The sequence below is a fragment of the Octopus bimaculoides genome, chromosome 9, assembly GCF_046866305.1.
Source record: "Octopus bimaculoides isolate indiv1 chromosome 9, ASM4686630v1, whole genome shotgun sequence".
Taxonomy (NCBI): Eukaryota; Metazoa; Mollusca; class Cephalopoda; order Octopoda; family Octopodidae; genus Octopus; species Octopus bimaculoides.
The window spans coordinates 82,674,199-82,702,060 of NC_142936.1; the positions used below are offsets into that span (position 1 = coordinate 82,674,199).

Sequence of the window (27,862 nt, forward strand, 5' to 3'; positions counted from 1 at the left end):
CCTGTGCTCTTCTCTCTCTCTCTCTCGCTCACAAGCACACACAGACACATGTCTATATAGATACATATATGTTTGTATATACATACATATATGTTTGTGTATATATATATATATATGTTATTAATATTTTATGACTTGAGAAAGGAGTGCTCAAGTTCTACATTAGTACAATCATCAGATAAAACTAACATGATTTAGTGTTGGTGGTGTAGATACATATCCATTGACATATGTGGGTGGCCTGCTACTTGAGTTGTTGCATTGGTTGTGTGTTGTATCTATGGTGTAATGTTTAATTTCATGAAATTGTAGGTGGAGGATCTTATTACACTGTTTATGGTAAGTTGGTAGGTTGGTGGTAGACGTAATAGTTTATTTGTATTATTATTGTTGTTATTATTATTAAGATTCATCATCATCATCATCATTGTTTAATGTCTGTTTTCCATGCTGGCATGGGTTGGATGGTTTGACTGAGGTCTGGCAAGCCAGGAGGCTGCACCAGGCTCCAATCTGATCTGGCAAGGTTTCTACAGCTGGATACCCTTCCTAACGCCAACCACTCCAAGTGTGTAGTGGGTGCTTTTTATGTGCCACCGGCATGAGAGCCAGTCGAGTGGCACTGGCATCGACCAAGTTCGGATGGTTCCTTTGACGTTCCACCAGCACGGGAGCCAGTTGGAAGGGCACTGGCATCGACCACATTCAGATGGTGCTTTTTACATGTCACCAGCATGGGGAGCCAATCAGGTGGCACTGGCATCAACCCACGCTTGAATGATACTCATTATATGCCAGTAAGGCGGCACTGGCATCAGCCACAACTACAATTATTATTATTATTATTATTATTATTATTATTATTATTAAGGTGGCGAGCTGGCAGAATCATTAGCATGCCAGACAAAATGCATACCAGCATTTCGTTTGTCTTTACAGTTCTGAGTTCAAATTCCTCTGAGGTCGACTTTGCCTTTCATCCTTTCAAGGTCGATAAATTAAGTACCAGTGAAATACTGGGGTCGATATAAATTTCAGGTCTTGTGCCTATAGTAGAAAAGATTATTATTATTTTATCTATTTTTTTTTATTTAGTTTCACCTCTGTGTATGTATGTGTGGAGTATTTCAATTGCCTTTTCTGAAGGTGTTTATTTTAAAAAAGGGTGTGCATATTTCTAAGGTGTGTGTGTATGTGTAAGGTATTTTGTTTTTCTGTAAAGAAATGTATATACATGGGTGGGTAGTTCATGTGGTCAGTTGGTTTGCTATTTTTCAGGATGAAATACATCCCTGGTCAGTAGTTTTATTTATTTGTTTATTTCAGTGATGCTTTTCTCTGTGTGTGTGTGTGTGTGAGAGAGAGAGAGAGAGAGAGAGAGGTTTTTCAGCTGAATGCTTTGAACAGATTTATTTGGAAAAGGAGTTAAGAGTTTATTTCTAATGACTGTTGTGTCTCAGCAGAAGACACCACCCACATTCACGAGAAACAAACCCTTCAAAACACAACACTGAATTTTACTGTTAGGTTTTAAAATTAACTGAAACATTCCACTTGTTAGAAAGCATTAACCTGAATTACATAAACAATTGTACTGCCGAGTATGATAAATATGAATATTTTTATTTGGTAAGCATAACTTATCAGAACTCAAATAAAACAAAACCTATTTTAGCCTTGATATAGATTACATGCAGATTATATATCTAAGTAAACAAAAACTCAGAAATACAAGTCCTCTTGTTAAATAAATCAGATAACAATCCTTCCTGAGTCATATAGACCCATAGAGCTGGTTTCCTGGTTTCCATGGCATGTATATTCCCCAGTGGATAGGATGCCAGTCCATTACACGATTACTCACTTTTGCTCTCTGAGTAGACTCGAGCAACATGAAATGAAGTGTTTTGCTCAAGAACACAGTGCATTGCCCAGTCCAGGAATTGAAACTACAATCTTACGATCATGAGTCCAACACCCTAACCACTAAGCCACACACCTTCACAAGTCTTGCTGTTGGAATCATGAATTCCTAATATTTTTGATTCATAAAGTTAAGCTCTTCAAAATTTTGGTCAAGGTGCTAGCAACGAGGTTGGCACATTCCAAACAGATCTATCCACAGCAACCTCCACCTCATGTGATGCATCATAGAGAGTGGGGGTAATGAACCTGGTATGGGTTGGGACCTGGTCAGTTTGGATCACTCAAAAGTCTTTGATAGGGTTGGCCACCAATACTTGGTGGCTATTCTCAAGGCAGTTGGTTTCAGTCCCATCTTTATTTGCTAACACTTTGACCAAAATTTTGAAATCTGCAGTGGGACTGAATCCAAATGTAGGATATAGAATATCTAGTATATATAGTAAAATGAAATGAAGTATTGATTGTCTTATTGAATAAATGAAATACTGAATATCAAATATTAAATATTAAAGGACTAGTATACTTTCTTGCATTTAAGCAGTCTTCAAGGTCCCAGGTTGTGACGTCACAAGAAGACATGGGACGAGGTGGTCAAGCCTGACCTTCAAACGTTGGGCCTCACAGAGGCAATGATGAAAGACCGAGACCTCTAGAGATACGCTGTGACTGTGAAGACCCGACAAATAAAGTGAGTTCACGGCTGTATCCTACACCAGTTTCGCATAACCAGCCCCAGCCCATTCAAAAGTATCTTGGATCGTAGGATGACCTGCTGTGCTTACTTTGGATCGTAGGGCGACCTGCTGTGCTTGAGGAGACCTATTGAGTCAAGTACATCAACATCAAAATAAAAATCAAATGGAAATTGTAGTTGTGATACCCGTGCCGGTGGCACATAAAAATCACCACCCGAACGTGGCCAATGCCAGTGCCACCTTGACTGGCTTCCTTGCCAGTGGCATGTAAAAACCACCAACTGATTGTGGCTGCTGCCAGCCTCCTCTGGCCCCTGTATCGGTGGCACGTAAAAAGCACCCACTACACTCATGGAGTGGTTGGCATTAGACAGGGCATCCAGCTGTAGAAACTCTGCCAGATCAGACTGGAGTCTGGTGCAGCCGCCTGGATTCCCAGACCCTAGTCGAACCGTCCAACCCATGCTAGCATGGAAAACGGACGTTAAACGATGATGCTGAAGAAAAAGATAAAAAGATATGAGTAAGAGTCTCCCATTGTAAGGTAAGTCAAGGATATTTAATGATCCTCTGAACTTAGCAGATTTATGTTGTTTAGGGAAATGATATCTCAGAATGATAGAACACACTATTTAAACATTCCTTTACATAAAAAAAAGCTCCCTCACATAAGGATATTATTGAAATAGAGAAAAATGAGGACGTTTAGATTGAATTACTGAAAAGTCAAGGTTCTTGTAAATAATTGCCTCTTGAAGTGCCTCAGTCATGTCTCTTATTTTGTGATATGATCATGAAAAATGTTTAACTTTTTAGAAGCTATAAGCATCTTACCCTGAGATTATTTCAGTTGTGTATAATGTGAACTAGTAAAGAGGATGTTTAGCATATAACAGTATATCTAAAAATAATGAAGATGAAACTAATTGAAATATGAATTTATTATTTTGATATAGATTTCATTCCAAAATATTTACTTAATTCATTTATTATGTTCTTGCTAAACAGATCATTGTTTTCTTATGTTCAAAGTAGAAATGAATTAATATGAAGTTAAGTCTAAAAGAATATGTTGCTACTATTTGTGAAGGTAATACAATATTGTTTGTATAATGTTGAAACTCATTTAGTTTAATCTTTTTAACCATAGAACAAGGAAGATACTCATTATTTGACTCAAATAAGGGATTATACCACCAGAAATATACTTCTTCAGATTTAGGGTTTGATAAGGATCAAGGGAAGATAATTTTATTATGAACATCCTGGGAAACCTGTGATAAAACTTTTGCTGAACAATTATCAAGATTTAGGACATTTTATGATTCAGATATATTTTGATTCTTTTTTATTCTTTATTGCAGCAGTCACTTCAATTTCAGTTGGAATGTTAATAGTGGAACTATGCTTTGTGGACAGGTCAAGTACCATAGAATACATGGAAGTTTTACAAAATGATTCTGGTGCTACATCAGATTTACAGTTGTCTCCTTGAAATGCTTCATTGGTAGAAACAACAGTGAAATTCATCAGACAAAGTAAGCTGTAGAATAAATAGAAAATGTGTTATACTTGGAAAATAACATAAGTAAACTCTTCAAAATTACATATTATTATAAATTTATGCTGTATTCAGTTATATTAGCACATGGAAGAAATTTCACAGTCAAATTTAACATACCTCCTTATTTTTATTAAAGATTTTCCATTAATAGAGTATAGTACATAAAAGTTAGCCACTTTTAAAGTGACTAGTACAATTAAAAGAAATGAGTTGTGAAAGAAGGTTCTTTGATTGATAAAAACTGGACATATAATTACTTTTTCAGAGAAGTAAATGGAAAGATTCAGTCACAATTTATTGAAAGTACAACCTGCAATGCCGCTTACGAAGAAAGTGAAACCACACATCAAAAGTGAGTTTGTTAAAGAGTTGAGGCAGCACAAATTGTTTGAGGTTAGTCTCTGATGCTTTTGAAAACAAGATTTCTGGCCCAAATCATATTAACCCCTTTATATGCCATGAAACAGTACATAGTTTATGATCCTTCTTAAGAACATAAATCACTTTCATGCAAATTGTACTCTCCCCACTTCACTTCTGGACAAACAATAATTTCCATTACGCCAATAATCCACTCCACTATATATCAGCTAACAGAATGCATTGCACTTATCAAGACAGAGCATAGCCAAATCATTCATAGTTTACCACTTCTCAAAATAACGGTACACAAATTGACATATGCATTTTTCCACATCTTTTCATTTGTTACTAAAAAATCAAATTATACAATGCACAACTTCAAATTGCTATGTCTTCCATCTTATATGTTTCTTAATCATTCACTCTTTTCAGCCATGCCACCAAAACGAAGACATTCTTATTTATCTCCACAAACAGGGGCCACAAAGAAAACTGCCTCTATTCGTGCCCAAGAAAACTCACTTCAGCGATGCCCAAATGTGTAATATTTGAAAACGATCACCAACAGCGGAAGTTCTGCTCTAAACTACACTTATTGTCTGGGATGAATGCACAGTGGCACACTGTAGTACACTAGAAGCCCAAAATAGGTCACTAAAGGATATTAGAAACATTACTGCCATTACGGGAGACTTAACTGTTGTCCTTGCAGGGGATTTCCGTCAAATGTTACCAATCATACCACAGGGTACATGAGCTGATGACATTTATGTGTTTCTGAAGTTTTCACCTCTGTGGAGGTTTGTTAGTCAGCTTCCATTAAGCAATAATATGCGAGCTCATTTCTATAATGACCCCTTAGCTGAGGAATTCTTTCATCAACTTCTACTAATTGGAAATGGCGCTTTACCATTGAATAACACCCTGCAACAGCATGTATTTCAATGTGAGCACATGGTGTCTATATTGGCTGACCTTAAAGAAAATATATTTCCCACATTGCAAGATAACTTCAAAAACATAGCATGGTTTGCAGAGAGAGCTATTTTAGCACCTTGGAATGAAAGCATTGATAAAGTAATCCACGAACTCATCCACATTCTACCTAGAGATGTTTCAACTTTTGTCTCCATTGATACTACCATCAACGAGCATGCCACTGTTGACTATCCAGTTGAATTTTTCAACTCTCTGCAAATCACAGGACTGCCATCGCATTAGTTTTTCCTGAAGAAAAGTGCACCTATCATGCCCTTGAGGAATTTCGACCCACCATGACTATGCAATGGTAAAAGGATGACTGTAACTACAATGACAAGTCTTGTCCTACAAGCAACCATTATTGCCGGCTGTCATCAAGGAGAGATCGGATACATTCCATGCATGCCCCTTATTCACTCAAATGTATCATTTCAATTCAAACGCTCCCAGTTCCCAGTGCGATTATGCTTCGCTATGACAATCAACAAAGCCCAGGGTCAAACTTTAAAAATTGCGGGTCCCAATTTACAATTACCCTGCTTTTCTCAAGGACAACTATATATCGCATTGTCTTGAGTTAGCAGTGCAGATGATTTGTATATTTATTCCATCAATACTGGGCTTACACAAAGCATAGTTTACCCAGAAGCATTGTCGGTTTCACTTAACATATGCTGAAGTGTGCAGTCTGCCCAAACATTAGAGATGATGCTTTTCATACTGAAGCAGCTTTCTTTTCATGTACCTTACTTTCTGCAATATGGAAACCTCTACGTCCTCATACATTATTCAATTCTTTAAATCTGTAAGTCTAAGTAATTCTGGGGGCAATATTAAGATTTCATTCTAATCTAAGCTGCCATTCTACATGATTTTGGCTTCAACAATTTCAGCATTGTTCATCACAAAATGACCGAAAAATATGTTTATAAAGAAAAGTTGTTTGCTCCTTGTGTGCCGATTCTGCCCATAAGAAAGAAAGAAACAATACAATGTGGCTATAGGTCATAACACCAGGGCAACGTCGGGATGCATTGCTAGTGTGTGTGTGTGTGTGTGTGTGTGTGTGTGTGTGTGTGTGTGTATATATATATATATATATATATATATATATATATACATCATCATCATCATCATCATCGTTTAACGTCCGCTTTCCATGCTAGCATGGGTTGGACGATTTGACTGAGGACTGGTGAAACCGGATGGCAACACCAGGCTCCAGTCTGATTTGGCAGAGTTTCTACAGCTGGATGCCCTTCCTAACGCCAACCACTCAGAGAGTGTAGTGGGTGCTTTTACGTGTCACCCGCACGAAAACGGCCACGCTCGAAATGGTGTCTTTTATGTGCCACCCGCACAAGCCAGTCCAGGGGCACTGGCAACGATCTCGCTCGAAAATCCTACAGGAGCCAGTCAGGCGGTACTGGCAACGGCCACGCTCAAAATGGTGCATCTCATGTGCCACCCGCACAAGAACCAGTCCAGGGGCACTGGCAACGATCTTACTTGGCTTGCCGGGTCTTCTCACGCACAGCCCATTTCCAAAGGTCTCGGTCCGTAGTCATCGCCTCGGTGAGGCCCAATGTACGAAGGTCTTGCCTCACCACCTCAGCCCAGGTCTTCCTGGGCCTACCTCTTCCACGGGTTCCCTCAACTGTTAGGGTGTGGCACTTTTTCACGCAGCTATCCTCCTCCATTCTCACCACATGTCCATACCAGCGCAATCGTCTCTCTTGCACGCCACAACTGATGCTTCTAATGTTCAGCTTTTCTCTCAAGATACTTACACTCTGACGGGTATTCACATTGACATTACACATCCAACGGAGCATACTGGCTTCATTCCTTGCGAGCTTACGTATGTCCTCAGCAGTTACAGCCCATGTTTCACTGCCATGTAGCATGGTTGTTCGTACGCATGCGTCATACAGTCTGCCTTTTACTCTGAGTGAGAGTCCCTTTGTCGCCAGCAGGGGTAAGAGCTCTCTAAACTTTGCCCAGGCTATTCTTATTCTAGCAGCTACACTTTCAGCGCACCCACCCCCACTACTAACTTGGTCGCCCAGATAGCGGAAGCTATCGACTACCTCTAGTTTTTCACCCTGGAATGAGATAGAAGTTGTTTCCTGTTTGTTTGCAGTCTTTATTGCACCTGAACATCTGCCACAAACAAAAACTAACTTGCTAGTTAACCTGCCTTTGATGTTGCTGCACCTCTTATGTGTCCATAGCTTGCACCGGGTACATCTTATAGAGTTACTACCTACTCCTTTTCTACATACTGAGCAGGGCCATCTACCTGAAGGGGTTTGTGTTTTATCTACCTTCCTACTTATTAGGATTTTGGTTTTAGCTAGGTTGACTCTAAGGCCCTTCAGTTCTAGACCTTGCTTCCACACCTGAAACTTCTCCTCTAGTTCTGATAGTGACTCCGCAATTAGGGCAAGGTCATCAGCATAGAGGAGCTCCCAGGGGCAACCTGTCTTGAACTCCTCTGTGATTGCCTGGAGGACTATGGTAAATAATAGGGGGCTGAGGACGGAACCTTGGTGGACCCCTACCTCTACCCGGAATTCATTGCTGTACTCATTTCCAACCCTCACCTTACTGGCCGCATCTCTGTACATGGCTCGCACAGCTCTCACTAGCCATTCTTCTATCCCAAGTTTCCTCATTGACCACCAGATAAGGGATCGGGGGACCCTGTCAAAGGCTTTCTCCATGTCAACGAAAGCCAGGTACAGAGGTTTATCCTTGGCTAGGTATTTCTCTTGCAACTGTCTCACTAGAAATAAGGCATCAGTAGTGCTTTTACCTGGCACGAACCCAAACTGCATCTCATCTAAATTGATTCGCTCCCTAATTAGTTGGGCTATGACCCTCTCTGTAACTTTCATAACCTGATCTAACAGCTTGATGCCTCTGTAATTATTTGTATCTAAAGCGTCCCCTTTACCTTTGTAGCAGTTGACTATGATGCTGCTACACCAGTCATAGGGTATGACTCCTTCGTGTATCACCTGGTTCGTAATACGGGTGACTAGGCTATATATATATAGGCTATACATATATATATATATATATAAGTGATAAGATGGTATCTTGTAAAAAAAATATCTATAGTCCATAACAAGCACATCATACTTCTGAAGTAAGTCACCAGAAATTGTTCATTGATCTATCAGTAATGAAAAAAAATTAGTTGTACATAAAAATCTCTATTTTTCCTTTCATTAATTGAGACTAATTTTTAACACTCTGACATGAAGTAAAATTATTTCATGTGGTCAGGTACCATTCTCAAACCAACAGCCAAAGTCTGTTTGTAGTGAATAAGAAACACCTTTATATTGCTCTACTCGACCCACCTACCAAGGTGCCATGTTAAAAGCATTGGTGTGGGTGATGTTGCTACGTAAAAAACACCCAGTACATTGTGGAGTGGTTGGTGTTAGGAAGGGCATCTAGTCGTAGAAAGCAAGCCAAAACAGACTATGGAACCTGGCCTTGCAAGTTTCTGTCAAGCCGTCCAACCCATGCCAGCACGAAAAATGGATGTTAAATGTTGATGATGATGATTAATTTTTGATTCAGAAAAAGACTTACTGTAATGTTCTGTTCTTCAGTCATCATGTCAATTCACTCTAAGGATATAGATGTAATTATCCACAAAGATTAATCGGCGAAATATACATACTGAGATGAATCTGCAGACCAAAGAACTCTTTTACATGCATATAATATAGAACATTCAATTTTAACTGAACGTTTTCATCCTACACTTTATATCATACATTAACCTTCATCCAAGGGAAACAACTCTGTTATCTTGTCTTAGAAAAATAGTATTGATGTGACAAATGAAGCTATAACATTAATACAATGTCAGCTACCAGAAAGAAACTTCATTCTCAAACCAAGAGCTAAATGAAATTTTTTATAACCATTATTCACTATGAACAGCCTTTAGCTGTTGGTTGGCAATGGTACCTGGTCAAGAGGTTGAATAATACTGCTACATGTCAAATGCTGGTTTCATCATAATCAAGCAGAAATTTCAATGAGTTTCTCTCCTAGAGAAACTCCTTTAAATAAATCACTATTGTTTATAATTACAAGTTCAATTAACAACATTAATGTCACAATATAGTGACTGATTTTTATTTCTGTTCAGTGTATGTGTCTTGACACACAAAGGCTAAGAGATCCAAGAGCAAGACATCAGTCATGTTCAAATTCTAGCCTCGTGGTTTTTGTGCAGACCCTGAGCAAGGCATCTTTAATTGTCCCAGTTTGATTGATCAAAAAGCAGACTCATGCCCATGTCCTACCCTACCCTGTTTGGTACCCAATAAAAGGAAGTTGTGTCACTAGATAACACTATACCAGAGCCTGGTGCCAGCATCCTGCCAACATTTTGCCTGAACATGTGGGCATTTCCTAAATAGAATATTTAATAAATAGAATATATAGCTGGTGTTGCTTTGACAGAATTCATACCATGTGATCTGAGCTGGTCAATAAAGGGCCAACACATAGAAAGACAGAATTCATACCATGTGATCTGAGCTGGTCAATAAAGGGCCAGCACATAGAAGCCATCTTGAATTTTTTTCAAAACTTTCATTCTGCTCCAAACATCTGATGAGCTGAATGCATCTCAAGTATTTGTCATGTAGAGCTAAGTCAAACTCATCATCATCATCTTTGTGATTCCTACCAAATGTGCTGAAAGCCAAGACAGTTCAGGAGGGAGTTTCAAACAAATTCACCTATGCAACTTATCATCACTTGAATTAGAGATAGATTTGAAACAAACGGAACTGTTCAGAATGTCCACAAGATATGTTCAGGAAGACCATGACATCAATGAGCCCCCCAAAAGCAAGAAAGTGTACTAGAGTTCAAGAATATCTGTGCAGAAAGTGAGGTGTGAAATAGGAAATTCAAAATCAATAATCCAGCACATTTTGAACAACTGTCATTGGAAAAGTTACATTTCAAGAATAGTCCATGCTCCCAGTGAAGATTGAAGAATGGATTTATGCAAGTGGTACTTGGAAAGATTTGTAGAAGTATGCTTTCCAGCAAAGATTGTTTGGAATAATGAGGCTACATTTAAACTAAAAGGCTTATTTAACTGTGACAGTGCAGTTACTGGGGGCTTGAGAGTCCACATATTATGGAAGAACATCATATTAATTTACCAGGAGGTACAGTATGGTGCAGCATATCACCATAAAGATTAATTGGACCATTCTTTTTTGATGGTATGTCACTGGTTCCATTTACTTGAACTTGCAACAATCTAAGAGGACTTTGAAGGTGAGAAGTTTTATTTCCAGTAAGATGGAACACCCCAACACTACTACAGCAATGTAAGTGCCTACATTGATATTTTACCAGACAGGTGGATTGGACAAAGAGGTTCAATGGAATACCCTCTGTGTTCACTGGACCTCACATTACGTTTTTATAGAGATACTGAAAAATAATATAAATTTCACTGTATAAAACATGCAGCAGTCAATGAATTGAAGTTAGCCATTGAACTAGAAGGTGCACAAATACTGAACATATGGAATACACACACAAATTAAATGGCAATGAAGCACACGCGCTTGTATGTACACCCAGTATTAGTGCAACTTTATCCCCATACCTGCTCATATATGTGCAAAACAAACCAATTCTGGTATCTACAAATCCCAAAAACTGTGTTGACTTAAACAAAAGAGCCTTGTTAATGACTGGCTAGAATTTTGTAGAGGAAACAAAGAATCCACACAGAAAATATTTTAACTACTTTGATTAATTTAATTGAAAAATTTTCGGTTTCTAGGACACACAATCTTCTGAACTTTCGAACTACTGGGAACGTGAAACAAATTTCAGTTTTTACATGTCGATTCTTAAGATCCATAAAATCTTATCAATTAATTTAATTTCACTGAAGTTGTTAATGAATATAAAAATATAAAAGATTAAAAATCACGAAAGATTGTAGATATAGATGATTAAAAGTTGTTTAGTTAGTAACCAAGGCTACTAAAATGGCAGAAACTGACATTGTAAATTTAGCAGTCGTTTCTGCGTATTTTTTTGTTTTTGTTTTTCTTATCTGTTATCTATTTTTATCGTTCTCTTTAAAACGGAAATGATTAAATGTATTTTAATTTAGTAGATACAAAAATTAGAATTAATATATTTATATTAGAAATAGAAATAGAGTTAACTCTATTTGTTGAGACGTTTTACAGTCGCCATGTTCTGTAGTTATACTTTGCCGAGTTGATGTAGTTTTATTATCGCCTTGAAACTGGCTTTCCATCTGTAGCAAAATTGAAATATTTTGCTATTCATAAACAAAGGATATTACGTAATATTTCTCGGAAGGAGTTTGTTGAATAATTATAGCACAAAAACAAGGTAAGATAGTAAACGGGATTTAGGTTACAGCTTCATTCTTAAAAGCAAAAGGGAGGCGGAGGAGAGAAAGCTAACGTTCATTCATTCATATATTTTCTCTCATTCTTCACCAAGACAACCCTACTGTCCCCTTACTGTCTCCCTACTGTTCTCTTACTGATTTCCTTCCCATTTCCTCGTTTGTCACACTGTTCTCCCAACAAAAGCCGCATACTTTCTCACGGTTTTCGAATCGAATAATAAGTTCCTTTGTAATATTGAACTATATATATATATTATTAAAAATCTTCGTATATTTATTTATTTATATACTCTTCTGAGCGGTTGCTTCCTGATAAATATGGGAAAACATTTTGGAAGTTATTTAGATATTTTTTTTTTCTCTTATATAAAAAAGATTTACACAATTTTACGAAGCATATAAAGTGAAATGGTGTTTAAGATTGTCAGAAATAGATCAGCGACCACCACGGTAGATAATTTGTAAACTTACACGAATACCCACAACTGAATGCAGATGTGTAGATATATGCACGTTTACTCATTCAGCCTACACACATATATATATATATATATATATATATATATATAATCACGTAATTGAGTGTAATTATTGAGTGTATCAATGAAGATGTAGCAAGGAGTAATTTTATGAAAGATCCTAGCCTATCCCCGATCTCTGTCAAATACCGCTCCCCAGTGAGAGTAATTAAATAATTTCGCAAGCGCTAATTAATAACTTCAGCTAAATTGACCACCGAAACTGTAAACAACGAACGATCCAAGGGGTTCTTTTGGGAATTAATTTATTTTTGGCTTTGTTTTCAGTTGATCCTTTTGTTTCAAATTTGTCACACTGAGTCATTCTCCCACATGCATCAGACGGAGTGCTTGCATCACATATACTCACATTACCGGTCTTATTTAACTACTGTAGCCTTTAACTATCGTACCTGCCATTATATGTGCAAAGCACCTCGAACCAGGCGTGCACTCGACATGTAACTAACTGCGCACAAATTATTTCTACACTTTTAACAGTAACTCGCATCTATATGTGTTTTATTTTAATCCCAATTAGACAATGAATTATCTTTAAAACTTTTTCTGACAGTATTACGGAACATAAAAAGATAGTGTGTGCAAACACTATTCTAATGGTGTCAAATCTCGTGTAGTTGTGGCTGTTTACCCATCAGGTCAGTTCTAATCGTGCAGATAAAAGGCATTCCAGCTATGACCATCCCGTCTCGCAGTGAGTCTATGATCATATTATCTATGTTTTTAAAACTACAGGGTGTGATTTGATGGAGACTTGGCTGCTGTTTCTAGCATAGTTTGATCAACTAAGTACAGTCTCTTGATTTTTGTGGTTGTAGTATCTATATATATGTGTTTGCAGGTACCTTTACACGAATATTGTATCAGTGGAGCATTTTAATGTTTGTATATGTGACTGAAGGAGTATATTATAGTTGTGTATTACAGGACCTGTATGTGTTTGGATGCACTTGTGTAATGTGTACATCTAGAAATATCATTTGTATAAACTGAGCAGTTATATGGCTTCCTAATTGCTTGCCCATAACTTTGTTTTTTTTTTCACTCAATCCTGATCAGTATAAAGAAAAAAAAAACAATTGTCACTGGCTCACGTGAGACAGCTTGTGTACATCTGTCACTTCTGCACGTGCACATGCATGTACAGTAGCAGTAGTATATAGCTGTGTTTAAAATTCTGTTCATAGCTAATATATCTATATATCTGCCCAGAATTAATATTAAAAAGAGAAAACAAAGAAAATAAAGTTTTTCAATTTATCATAGTTTATAACACAAGATTTATCGATGCATATTATGTCTGTGTGTGGTCCTATAACATGCGAAACTGTATATATGAATCGAAATTAGAAGTATTAGTACAGACTCGCTGTAAGTCTTGTGATTTGGTCCTAATACTGCTACTACATGAAATATAATGGTTATTCAGAAAGTGTTAGTGCGTAAATGGGCAGATGTATTGAGAGTAATTTTTTTCATACCACTTTCTTATTGCCAATTACCCGTTCAGGAGTTGTAGATAAACAATTTGTGCCCGAGGAGGCATTACTGTGGGAATTAACTGAAATTAAAGCACACCCACATAACACTCACACACACACATACATATATACACAGATAAACAAACAAACAAAAAGAGGGCGTGTGAAAGAAATATGGACTTTTACAAAATAGGAATTTAAAAAAGAAAATGGGAAATGTTTTAGCTGTTTATCTGGAAGTGATATTTTCTCACGGAAATTTAACTTAGGAACAGAAAAAACTAAAAACAAAAATAACTGCTGATTGATAACATCTATTTACCAAAATAATATCTACCAACTTGGTGTCTGGAAATCTCTTACTCCTATCATTTTGATATTTTAAAATTGCTTCTGTTGTTTCTTCAAATCAAATTGACATTCTTTAACTTTTTTTTTGTAAATATAACATGTATTTAAATATATTTACATGAGAAAATCATTAAAAATTACCAATATAAAAGAAGAACATTGCTGGTAATTTCTACATTCTTTCAATTCATATCTAGAAAAATGTATGAACACATTACATTTTTACATTTTTATTTAACTAATTTTATTTAATATTTTTTGGAAACTAAACTCTTAAATATTTTAGTTTTGTTTTAATTTGTAACTATTCGACTTTTAAAGAGAGTTACAGTGAGTGTGATAAATGTTAATTCTTTAATATCAAAAACTTAATGTCTGACTGTTGAACAAATTTCTCTTTAGGATGCTATGGGTTCTTCGTCAAATAACAACTCCGAGATGAATGTGCCGGTCTCTCGGTATTTGCTTGAAGATTATGTTAACTACCGTCTAAGAAGGCAGGGTTTTACCTGGGAAAACTGTCCCTGCTTTGACCGCCGTCCAAGTAAAGTGGCAATCAGTATGCGTGCCATGGCCGATGAGTTTGAGGAAAGATATCATGACCAATTCTCAAATATGTGCCAACAACTTCATATTACTCAGCATACAGCTTACTGCACTTTTCAGGCTGTTATTAATGAACTTTTTAGTGACCAGACTATTAACTGGGGTCGAATTGTCGCCCTATTCTCTTTCAGTGGAGCTTTATCCCTTCAGAGTGTTGAGAAAGAAATGCCTTATCTTGTGGACAACATTGTAGAATGGGCTCATACGTACTTAACTGATAACTTGAACACTTGGATAAATGCACATGGTGGATGGGTAAGAAGTTTTCATTTATATCTCTGCTTTATTGATTTGTTTAATATTTATGTCACTGTGTTAAAACTAAATTTTTTTTTGTTTGTGTTTGTTAATTTGGATCAGTACATTGAAAACAAATGAAACAGAGAAAATTTTTTTTTGGTAGTGGCTGTGTGGTAAGTAGCTTGCTTACCAACCACATGGTTCCGGGTTCAGTCCCACTGCGTGGCATCTTGGGCAAATGTCTTCTACTATAGCCTCGGGCCGACCAAAGCATTGTGTATGGATTTGGTAGATGGAAACTGAAAGAAGCCCGTCGTATATATGTGTGTATATATATATATATATATATATATATATATATATCATTATAAATATACAGGGATTAGCAATTGAGTTGCTTCTCCAACATACTGAAAATTTAGAAATAGCAGTCAAAGAACTACTGATTCCAAACTACAAATTTTCTCTAAAATGGATGGCGATATTTATGGCACACGTAGAACAAAAAACCGGAGGGAAAAGCTTTTCCCTCTGGTTTTTTGTTCTATGTGTGCCATAAATATCGCCATCCATTTTAGAGAAAATTTGTAGTTTGGAATCAGTAGTTCTTTGACTGCTATTTCTAAATTTTCAGTATGTTGGAGAAGCAACTCAATTGCTAATCCCTGTATATTTATAATGATAAATAGTTTTACCGATAAAGGTTTTTTTCATACTGAACTACTTGGCAGAATTGTTAATTATTAATTCTATTATTAATTGACGATTCTCTGCCCTTATTCTTGTATATTATATATATATATATATATATATATATATATATATATATATATATATATGTGTGTGTGTGTGTTTGTGTGTCTGTGTTTGTTCCCCTATCATTGCTTGATAACTGATGCTGGTGTGTTTATGTCCCTGTCACTTAGCGGTTCGGCAAAAGAGACCGATAGAATAAGTACTAGGCTTACAAAGAATAAGTCCCAGGGTCGATTTGCTCGACTAAAGGCGGTGCTCCAGCATGGCAGCAATCAAATGACTGAAACAAGTAAAAGAGAGAGTAAAAAATGAAAGAGTGATAAAAAATAGTATCAATAAAAATATGTATATTGCATCATATCTAGGGTGTGTACAAAACATGCAATTTAATTTTGGGCCCAAAAAGAATCAGTAAAGAGTAATGTTGGTTTGTCAGTCAAAAGTCAGTTCTTTTGTGGTGGTAGTGGTTGTAGGGGGAACAGCCAGTTTAATCGACCCAATACTTAACTGGTATTTACTTAATGAACTCTGAAATGGTCAAAGTCATTCTCAGTGGAATTTGAACTCAGAACAATATGTAACATAATTATACCACATTGTTCTCATATATAACATTTCTAAGTTTGACTAACAATACACGAATGATTGTTATAGTAAGAAAGACAAATTTAATTTTAATTAAGTTTTGAAGTTTAGATTAGTTACTATACTTTCACTTGTTCACCTGTAGGAATCATATCAGCTTCACAGCAGATGCTGTTTTGTATAATAATAATTAAATCATATTTATTATGAAAAAATTTTGGGGGTTCCTCATTTTTAAACCACTAATTATGCCACTCGAAGGCAGCACTTGTATTTGAAAAGGCTGCATGTTTGACATGCCTGTTGTATACACCTTGAAATTTTTGATGGTTTTAGAGGCTTTTCTCTTTGTCTCTTAAGCATCCATTAAAAATACAATAATATGAAGCAGAGTTCTTTTGGTTATGAAAGTCATCCTTGGTTGTAAGAAGTGAAAGGCAGTTTTCTCTATGTAAAAGAATGTGACAATTGAAAACATGTGCCAAACAACTACACCAAATTTTTTAAGCACCACCAAGATCTGAAAAGCAAGCAAAAAATGAGTTGTATATTTGATATATATTTTAGATTGAAATGTAAAATTAACCTTGATTGTATCAGTATGAGAAGAGGCTCAAATACTATAGGCTTAGTGGAAAAGTTGGTGAAGGAAATATCAGAATTTTTAGGAATTGTCTAAAAGAAATGATAAAAGACCTGTCCTATAGATTTGTCCAATTCAATTCAACATAGAAAATGAAATCAGTTTAACTTGTGAATGTCTGAGAGTTGTAATTATGTTTCTTCTCTCAACCACCATTTCTATAGGCTTGCACCAATATTTGTCCTGATGTAGTACTGCATTTGAGACTGGAGATAAATTCTTCGCCACATTCGGACCTGTTAATTTCTTTTTTTTTATATATATATATTGATAATGAATGATGGAAATATCCCTTCTGTTTTTGAATATATCTGGATTCTTTGATGTTTGCGTAATTTTAGGCCTGTGTATATATATATATATATATATGAGAGTACATACATACATACATGTGTGTGCATATCTGTATGTTGATCTCAGAGTTAGATACACCCTTCACATTAGTACATTCTCTATAAACCCTTTTAACTTTTTAATCCTTTTGTTACCTTTGTCTCAATTGATTTTGAAAATAGTGAAGAATTAATGAAATGTTTGCCATTAGAAAAATGAGGTTAGAAACAAATTAACATGAAATATTAATGGAAAGTATTAATTTAGATCACTGTTAATAGGAAGTTTGTGTTATAAAACCTGGGTTGAATTCATGTGGCTTGGCATCAAAAGGGTTAAGGACAAGGTATATCATATGCAAAAGTATGAAAGATTTTGGTAGTTCTTGCATTTATCTTTTATATATAAAAGTATAAAAGTAGCCTTACCCTAACCATTCATACATATTTTATTTATGGCATTTTTTTTTACTTTTGATTATTTGTTTTTGTATATTGGTATACCTTAACATGAACTAAGTTAATGAAAAAGAAATATCTGTTATAGAAACAGTACAGGTTGTTTCTTTTCATGGAGGTAATTGCCAATAATAGTCTTTTTCAGACAGAAGAGGAGGTTTCTATACTAAGTCTTGTTGAATAATACAGTTATGTATTCTGAGTTAAAAATAACTAAAAACAGCTGCAGTAAAATATTGAAATATTAAACAATTTCAAATGAGGGATTAAACAGTTTAGAGAATTAGAACAGTAACTTTATAATGGACTAGCAGAGATACCTGGCACTGCTCGGGATTAAAATGGTATAGTTTGTGTATATAAATTACAATTATGTTGAAACAGGTGATACGGGAAAGTGCAGCATTGATGGCAAAAGATTTGTGGGATAAATGGTCTAATTCGACCAAGCAACATGTAATATGTCCATTTGGAGGATTCCAGGCACATAACTTATGGAAAATTGTGAGTGGGGGGTATGTAATTTTTGAACCTACCGAAAAGCTATCAGTGAATATACTCACTTTTGAGGTAGTCAGCACTACATCTAACACAACCCATCATATGGTTGACAGTCAAATGAATGGAGGTGTAATAGGTGATATTGTACATAAATGGGTACATTCCGGAAATGGGCTGCAATGGGAGACAGCAAGGGGAAGTGAACTGTTGAAATGTTGCAGAAGACGAAGGGTTGACATTGGATTGCTGGTGTGGCTGTAGAATAAGAAACAAAGTGAACCTATGCAGTCACATGAGAATATGTAGTAATGAATTACTTGAAAAAATAAGGCATAATGGTTTATCGCTTGGTATGTATATAGTTTGTTTGTATTTTTGTATGGAGTGTAAATTAACGAAATATAAACAAATGAATGAAATAGAAGTACATGTATGGAACTGCTAATTTAACAGTAAATGCCACAATAATTATTACAGAGAGACAAAGAAGTATATATATACATAAGATAAATTTCTTGATGTAAGGGCAGATATGTAATTGTAAATATCTTGCAACCTTGCAACAATTATTAACTGGTAATGGAACAGTAAATGTGTATTTTTATATATACTTTGGACCTTACCACTTCATTTTTGTTTTCAAGAGTTTCACCTCTAGCACTCACATACATTCAGGAATGTCAGTTGTCACATATGTATGTATAGATGTGTGAAGCAATATATCACTTTACAATATAGATCTTATTCTTTCACTTTTATTCTTTGACTTTTGACACGTAATAGTGAACCAGTACTAATGTTGCATTGTTTTAATCCAAATGACAAAATAATTACATATTGACACTCATGTGGTGTGATAGTATTACCATGTAAAATTTGATTTGATTTGGTTGAGTCATTTGAGAATGCATTGGGAACAGACAGAGATACAAAGGGTTTTATATAGAGAGAGATTATGGCTGTGAGACAGATGACCAAAAAAATAAACACTACCAACAAAACAGCATATGTTGCTTTCAACAAATGAATGATGCTCGAATTGTAGAGTTTGTATGGGCTGATTATTGATATGGAATCAATGAAACATAGTATTATAACACAACTTGTAAGTAAAATACTTTAGGTTTCATTTTTATATCTACTGATTTTGCTGATTTAAGTCTACTAGGGGTTCTTTCTATTATTGTTGTCTCATTTGCAATGCTAGAGTAAAATCTGTTGTCAGTTGAGACAACCAAAATATGTATTTACTACTCAGTGGATGCAGTTACATTTGAACTTACACTGATTGCCAGTAATCCAGCATTTAGCATGATTAGTTTGGCATATTGAAAATAATCAACTTTTTAGCATTTAAACCAGCCATTTCTGACCAAAACATTCTACCTGTTTTATATTCCAACTGGCCACATTTGGCCTCTCATACCTACTCTACAATGTCATTCAAAAAATTTTGAAGTTATTAGGTAACACATGATTGATTCAAGCAATATAAATAAATAAGCATTACATTTAACAGAGTAATTTGAATGCTAAAGGGTTAGAATATCTTCTTTTACTTAACACTTTCATTACCAATCTGGCTGAAGCTGGTTCTGGCTCTGTAGTACAAATGTCCTGTTTTCATAAGTTTTGAATTAAAATCTTCCACCAAACCTTAGTCACAATTTCTGTTCCTAACACTAGCTGAATGATAACCAAGTTATTTTACTAAATTCTTTGTTGTATTTGAAGTAATTGAAAGAAACACAGAACATCTCAAAATAAACACAGTAATGAAAGGGTTAAATATTCCTTGCATTTTATTACACAGGGCAATAATCTGTTAACTTGAGTAACTCCAGACTTTATATAGCAAATAAATCAGTAATGTTGAAACTGAAATGAAAGAGATTGTTTTCTCAAATCTTGTATTTTGCCATTGAAAGCAGTTCATAGTTGCTTTGAAATGTTGCAATTGTAACAGTCGTGCTTTAGCTAGGCACTGTTAGCTGAGCAAAAATGTAAATTATAGCATTATCCTTATTTCATAGATTCTCAAACTGTAGATGAAAGGGTAATATATATATATTTAATATATTACTTGTATTTCAAATTGCAGCAGAAATTCTTTGGTTGGTATTCTAGCTGTAGTCATCCTATTATTACCTATTCTGCTTGAAAAAATTAATTCAAAATTTAATTTTGTAATGATAACCAATTTTATTGATATAAAATAGTACACATTAGGTTTCTAGTCAGTACAAGGACATTTAGCTCTAAAATTTCATTAGAAATGTATTTGTTTCATGTTATATTTTGGCCAGTTTAATTTTAGTGATGTGTAATGTTTCATTATACACAAAGCATTATTTATTCTTATCTGACAGTTAAAATTAAATTTAATCTTATTGATGTTAATGAAGGAGATAGACTATCTAATAAATGCTCTCTACCAAGAATATGTTAACAAGCAAATTATTTTCTGAAAGCGAATATTGCAATAGTTAAAATCAAAGAGGTGAATATTAAGCTTCTTAACTTGTCTCAACATGACTAAGCGCTAAAATAACAGTCTTACCATTTAGATAGGTGTTAATGCTTTCAATAAAAATCTTAACTCATTAACAAAGCAATAAAGAAAGGTTGAACAATAAAAGATATTTTGAAACTGTACTATTTCTTGTCCTCATTTTCTATATAACAATCAAAGTTGACAAATTAAGCTCCTCAAATACCTAACCAGTTCTCTGATTTTCTATTAATTCATTTCATTAGAAGTAGAACCAAAAAGTTAGTAAAACAATTCATCTCTTACCTTGTGACTCATCAGAACAATTGTTGCTGTAATACCTATAAACATAGTGACTAGTGAAGTTGCAATTATGCCTGTCTTTTCCAGTCACCTCTATTTTTTCTAGGCCTTGTAATTTCTTAACATGATAATAAAGGGTAAATATTTTACCATTATATACTTGCTCCTTAACTAGTCAACAGATACCATTTACTATTTGACAGGTGTCTAATGATGTTAATAGAAGTCTTGTGGTGCTTATCATCACTTTTGAAAAAGACCATGTCTGTGGAGCATTGAATGTAACAAAATCCATGTTGGTTTCCAGGCAGGATTCTTTGTTGATTGTACAATAGAAAGCAGTGTTTGGGCAAATGCTTCCTCCATGAAATTCAGCAAGATTCTTCTGTAGTTGTTTCAATCCCTATTGTCACCTTCAATTTTTAAAAAAAGTGCACGTTAGCATCCTGTCAGTGATCACCATTGGTTTTTGGTAGATTTGAATGCTGGAGTGTGTTTATATTAGCATGCTGGTTACCTACAGCATCTTTATAATCGTATCATTACAGACTATTAATTTTTCTTGAGATACATGTTTTCTTCCAAATTCTTGTAGCATTGGAAGATACTGCACACTGACTAATTTAGCTAAGACAGCAACCTGCTGAATATCAAATGCTCGAATACCACCACCACTACTTTCTCCAGTTATTCATTTGAAAGGATTGGATGTACGACAAATCCACTTTCACCTTGGATCCTAGGCTTCTCTTTGTCACTGGTTTATAAACCAACCAGATCAGATTTGGATTTGTCTGTTTAATAGAGAGGATACCACACTGCTATTTTTACCTAGCCTCCTTAAATTATTAAACGTTAGTAGGTACTGGTACAAAAATCCAGTTACAAACCTATCATGGAAACAAGCAGACTGATCAAAAGTCTTATTATAGACAGCAATCACTAAATACCTAACTGCTATCTTCACTTCAGAAAAATTGCTTTTCAACTGTCTTAAGTTACTGGAAATGAGGAAGACATTTTAGTTCTGTTGATGCAAGGCGTTTGTCTTCATTGGGCAAATGAAGATATAGTTCCACCTTTGTTTCTTGTTTTTAATGTATATAAAAGGGTAGAATGTGTACTGCAGCAAAGTAACTTTGGAATTCTGCTTTTAAAATAAGAAGAATAGAATCATTGGTAGCAGATGATTCCAGGAGACTGGGTTGATAATGAACATGACCTTATACACCCATTCCATGAGGATGTATTTATTCATTATCGGTCCTGTAAAGGAGACCCACCATAATCACCAAGAAAGATTATCATCTCAATCTCAGCTACTATAAACTGTCTTAATATATTGCTTTGTATTTTTAAACTGCATTTATATTAAGGATTAAGGAGAAATACTTGTGTTCTGCATGAATAATCTGGTCAAGTTTGCTTGGATTTCCCTATCTCAATTACACCACCCATCATGTTTCCTCACAGTATTGGTGAGATCAGCAGGGCAATGTCCCATGTCTGTAAAAAGCTGGTTGAATGAAGATTTTTGCTGGATGACCAACCAGTATATCTATCTATCTATATGTATATATCTCCATGTCAAAGTGTCTGTAAGAGTGTTTCACTTATGAGTTACTGCTTAGATCTCCAGCAATACCCTATGAAACACATGCATCTCTCTCTCACTTTAATGACATTAGTAACTGCAAGATTACCATACAGATTCTGGTTGGACTCTTTTTCCATGAGTTCAAAATGTCTGTAACACACAAGTTTAAGTGCCTAGTTTTTCTTAAATGTCTAAGTGATGGACTTCTATAGGGTGGTCACTAGAAAAGCAGAAAATTTGTGAAATGTCAATTTATATTTTCACAAGATCTATTTGAGGTAAACCACAAGAGTCACAAAGCATGATATACTAGCACTCAAAAATGTTCAAAATGTTTTCTGTGCACTTCTTGACTGCGTTTTAATCAAGAAATCCAAGCTCGTCTAGCATTTTGAAGTGTAACTTGAGGGATGTCATTCCAAGCTTTTATCAAGCACGTTTTCAATTCATCAATGATGGTTATATGGCATCTATATTTCTGTATCTCTGCTAATAAGCTCCAGACACAGTAATCCATCACATTTAAGTCTGGACTCTCTGAAGGCCAATCAGCAGGTGCCGTGAAGTCAGAGGTAGATTGCTGGAGAAACTGAACTGTAGCCTTGGCTTTGTGAGGCTTTGCACCATCCTGCTACTATGTCCATGACACTTTTTATATAGTTGAACATTTGTGGACACATTCCCTCATGGTAAACTTGTTGGTTTACAGTTTTCTTGTTAGTTTTGCCTTCAGTTTTTCCGCTTTTCTAGCAACCACCCTGTACAATACCTCTGATTCCACAGAGGCACGGAAGAAGCTTCTCTTAATACTGATGTCATCTGCCTGAAAGCTAAATGTTAAGGTTAATGCTAACATACTTAATGTAGTGTGGCGGCGCAATGGCCCAGTGGTTAGGGCAGCGGACTCGCGGTCATAGGATCATGGTTTCGATTCCCAGACCGGGTGTTGAGAGTGTTTATTGAGCGAAAACACCTAAATCTCCACGAGGCTCCGGCAGGGGATGGTGGCGAACTCTGCTGTACTCTTTCACCACAACTTTCTCTCACTCTTACTTCCTGTTTCTGTTGTGCCAGTAATTCAAAAGGTCAGCCTTGTCACACTGTGTCACGCTGAATATCCTCGAGAACTACGTTAAGGGTACATGTGTCTGTGGAGTGCTCAGCCACTTTCACATTAATTTCACAAGCAGGCTGTTCCGTTGATTGGATCAACTGGAACCCTCGACGTCATAAGCAACGGAGTGCCAACAACAACTTAATGTAGTGAAACCAAGTGGTGGGGAGAAAGGACCATTATTTAAATGATCAGTTTTGATCAAGAAAGAGAGGGTAAATTACCTTAGGATGGAGGAGTGAGTTTGCTCTTGGTAATACAACTCCAAACAGATTTCATTCTTATTAAACCTCTTTAGTGAACTGCCATACAAAGATCGCTTGAGATTTCTTTCTTTATTGCACACAGGGGGCTAAACATAGAGGGGACAAACAAGGATAGACAAAGGGATTAAGTCAATTACATCAACCCCAGTGCATACCTGGTACTTATTTAATCGACTCCAAAATGATGAAAGGCAGAATCGCACGAGTGAAATTTGAATTCAGAACGTAACGGCAGATGAAATACCAATTAGCATTTCGCCTGGCATGCTAATGTTTCTGCCAGCTCGCCACCCTCAAGCCAAGATGGCTTGAGATTAGTTTACATCTTATAATGTTGTTTATGTGTTGGTTTATATGAATTTGACTGAAGAAAAACCCTTTTCCTTTATCACCCTCCCTAAGTAAGTAATAATGATTAGTAGTAGTTTCAAGAAGAAAACAGAATTTCATTCACATTCTAAAACCCAGAACTGAAGTAGAACAATTTAAATCTTCAGTCTCATGTTCCCCTAACAATGCTATTGTAACTCACTTTGAATGGCCTTATTTGTAGAAATATATTTACTGTCATTAAAACGAGAATATTTGACTAAACTGTACTGAACAAGTAATGTTATTTAATGATTAGAGAAAAATACATCACAAATTAAAAAGTAGTTCAGAATATTTTTATACAATTTTATGCATTACTTTTACATGTTTCCTTAATACTGAGTACTTTTATCTTCAGACATGTCAGGGTTTGTTAAACATGTTCAACACTTCAGTTGTTGCTCAGCCTACTGAAAATTGCAGTGAAAACTCTTAGAAATCATAGTCTTAAATAAAGGCAGTTGTGAACTAATTAGTTTTTGATGTATAAATGATGGTATTGTTATGCCTAGAATACCTTTTATCATTGTATTTTTGAGTACAACAGACCTGAGACTACACGACAACATTAAAGATTAGTTTGAGCCAATATGGGAAGGCTTCTGCTAACCAAGTTCTTGCAAGTGGATATGATGGTTGAGAGCTGAAAAAAGCCCATTATATATGTGTCCTTGACCCGACATTACATGGTGATTGTAAATGAAGGTTGGTGATAGGACGAAAATCCAGCTGTACAAAATCTGCCTCAACAAATTCCATCTGATCCATGCAAGCATGGAAAAGTGGATGATAAAATGATTATGATGTATGTATGTATGTATGTATGCATGCATGCATTTAAGATCATTATCATGGTTAAGATTTGTCCTCTCCCATATAACATCACACCACGTGTTCCTTTTCATCTCCTTTGAGACATGGAACATACCGAGATCTGCTTTCACCACCTCTACCCATGTCTTTCTTTCCCATTGTTTTCTTTCACATTGATGTTCAAGCACTTTATCACTCATCTGTTATCATCCATATGCATTACATGTCCATATCAGTGCAGTTATCTCTTTTGTACATTACCTTTGATTCCTTGTATAACTAGTTTTTCTATCAGCTCATCTGTGTTTCATCACTCATGCATACTAACATTACACATTCAGTGGAGTCTGCTTGCATTATTTCTTTTCAGTCTTTGCACACCTTTTGCACTTTGTGCTCACATCTCACTGCCATGTAGCATCACAGTTTGTTTATAAGCATTGTATAATCTACTCTTTACTTGATAGCAGAGGTAATAACTTGCTGAACTTTTTACACCTGATTCGCATTCTGACCTCTATGCTTTTTGAGTGTCCACTTTTGTTGCTGATCAGCTATCAGCTACTTCTATAGAGCTTTCCAAACATTGGAAGGAATTTATGTCACTGCCCACTCACCTTGTCTCTCTCAAAGTTGAAGATATGTCCTGACACGTTTTCACCACCAAATTTTTCTCTCTCTCTTTTTCCAACTGGGATAGTCATGTCTCTTCTCTACAACAAGACACCTGTTTTGGTCTCTCTGTCATACTTTAACCTTTTATCACTTGACACAAAGCCACCTCCCTCAATACTACTCCCCATCTCAGTTGAGGGGTCTTTGTCTTGGAAGGTATGTGGTGACCTTGCTGATGCTAGTACCATGTAAAAAGCACTCAGTACATTCTGTAAAGTGGCTGGTGTTAGAACAGGCATCCAGCTGTAGAAACCATGCCAAAGCAGACAGTAGAGCATGGCACAGTCCTCTGGCTCACCAGCTCCTATTGAACTATCCTACCCATGCTAGCATGGAAAGCAGATATTAAATAGTAATGATGACTGCTAACTGCCACATACAAAGTCTTTATTCACTATCAACCTGCCTTTGATTCCGTCAAACATCTTGGGCATCTCTAGCTTTGAGTACACTTTATGGAATATATACATACATTTTGTCTACACAGCCATTTCCTGATGGCAGCTGAGTCTTGTCTTCATTTCTACTGACTGAGTCTTTAGTCTTTGCTAAGTCTACTTTGAATCCTCTCAACTCTGTTTTGTTTCCATAACTGGGATTTTTTTCTACATCCTCCAGTTTCCACTACCAGTACTAGGTCATCAACATATAAAGAGTTTCCACTGACTGCCAGTCTTAAACTCCTCTGTAATAGCTTAGACAACTATAATAAATAGGAGGGGCTCAGGATTGAATCTTGATGTACACCAATGTGCTACATGCTAAATTCCTGGGGGGAACTTATTGCCAACTCTCACTTTACTGATTGCATCTCTGTTCATGGCTTGTACTGCTCTCACAAGCCAGTCATGTACTCCTAGTTTTATTTCAGACCACAAAACTACCTGTCAAAGGTCTTCTCCAGCTCATCAATTGCTAAGTAGAGAGGCTTAATCTTAGCTAACATCTTCTCTTGCAATTATTGCACAAGGAAGACAGTATCAGTTCCTCTTAGGTGATCTTTATCTATGGAACTCTAGCTACTCAAACACCTCATTCTCTGATTTCTTCAAACTCAAATGTCAACAATATCTCTCAGAATTTGATGTAGACTTTTTGCTTGTAGAAAAGTTGTAAAAGCCACTGGTGTAATCTGACTATATATTTTTTCAAATATCATTCAAAGCTGAGAGTTTCACTTCATCTTATGACTCAGCCATGCTATTGTCAGCAACCATTATGCTGAACCTCTTCCAGAAGTGGTGGTGGAGGTTGATATATATTTAATGGGGTATTCATATATAAACAGTTCCCTATAAGAACAAATTGAATAAAGAAAGGTTTTTCTGAAGAACATTAAACTTACAAGACAAACTGAAATTTGATCAACAAACCTCAAGCAGACATATGCATGTATAAGTGACTGGGAGTCCATTTATTTATTGAGCGGAAATTTGAGCAACAAACCAGGAGTACATTATGCATGCATATCAATACTAAGAGGTGATATACAAACAGTATGCTAAGCTAACAAATTGTATAGCAAACAGGTTTTCTGAAGAAAATCATTTTCAGCTAACAAGCTGAAATTTGAACACCAATCTATGACTAGACCACCCACTCATATAATTGGCCAGGAGAGTCTGTATTAATGGGTCATTAAATTCCATGTATGTATTTCATGTAGCTTGCAAATTTTCATATTTTATATAGAAAACAATAATATTTTTCATACTTTTGCTAAAAATAGATTGACAGAACCAAGACAAAAGGAAA

At 35.8% G+C, this 27,862-nt stretch overlaps 1 protein-coding gene across 5 annotated transcripts in view; it reads left to right on the forward strand.

The window, feature by feature from the left end:
* Window positions 1–27,862, forward strand: part of LOC106879288 (bcl-2-like protein 1) — a 92,785-nt gene that overhangs the window by 12,249 nt on the left and 52,674 nt on the right. The window contains exons 4-6 of one of the 5 annotated variants that reach the window (XM_089357914.1): window positions 3,986–4,159; window positions 4,451–4,578; window positions 14,757–15,215. In XM_089357914.1, coding sequence (XP_089214040.1) covers window positions 4,459–4,578; window positions 14,757–15,215 — 579 coding nt within the window. In that variant the 5' untranslated portion in view covers window positions 3,986–4,159; window positions 4,451–4,458. The other 4 variants (XM_089357912.1, XM_089357911.1, XM_014928786.3 and 1 more) reach the window with 4 other exon arrangements.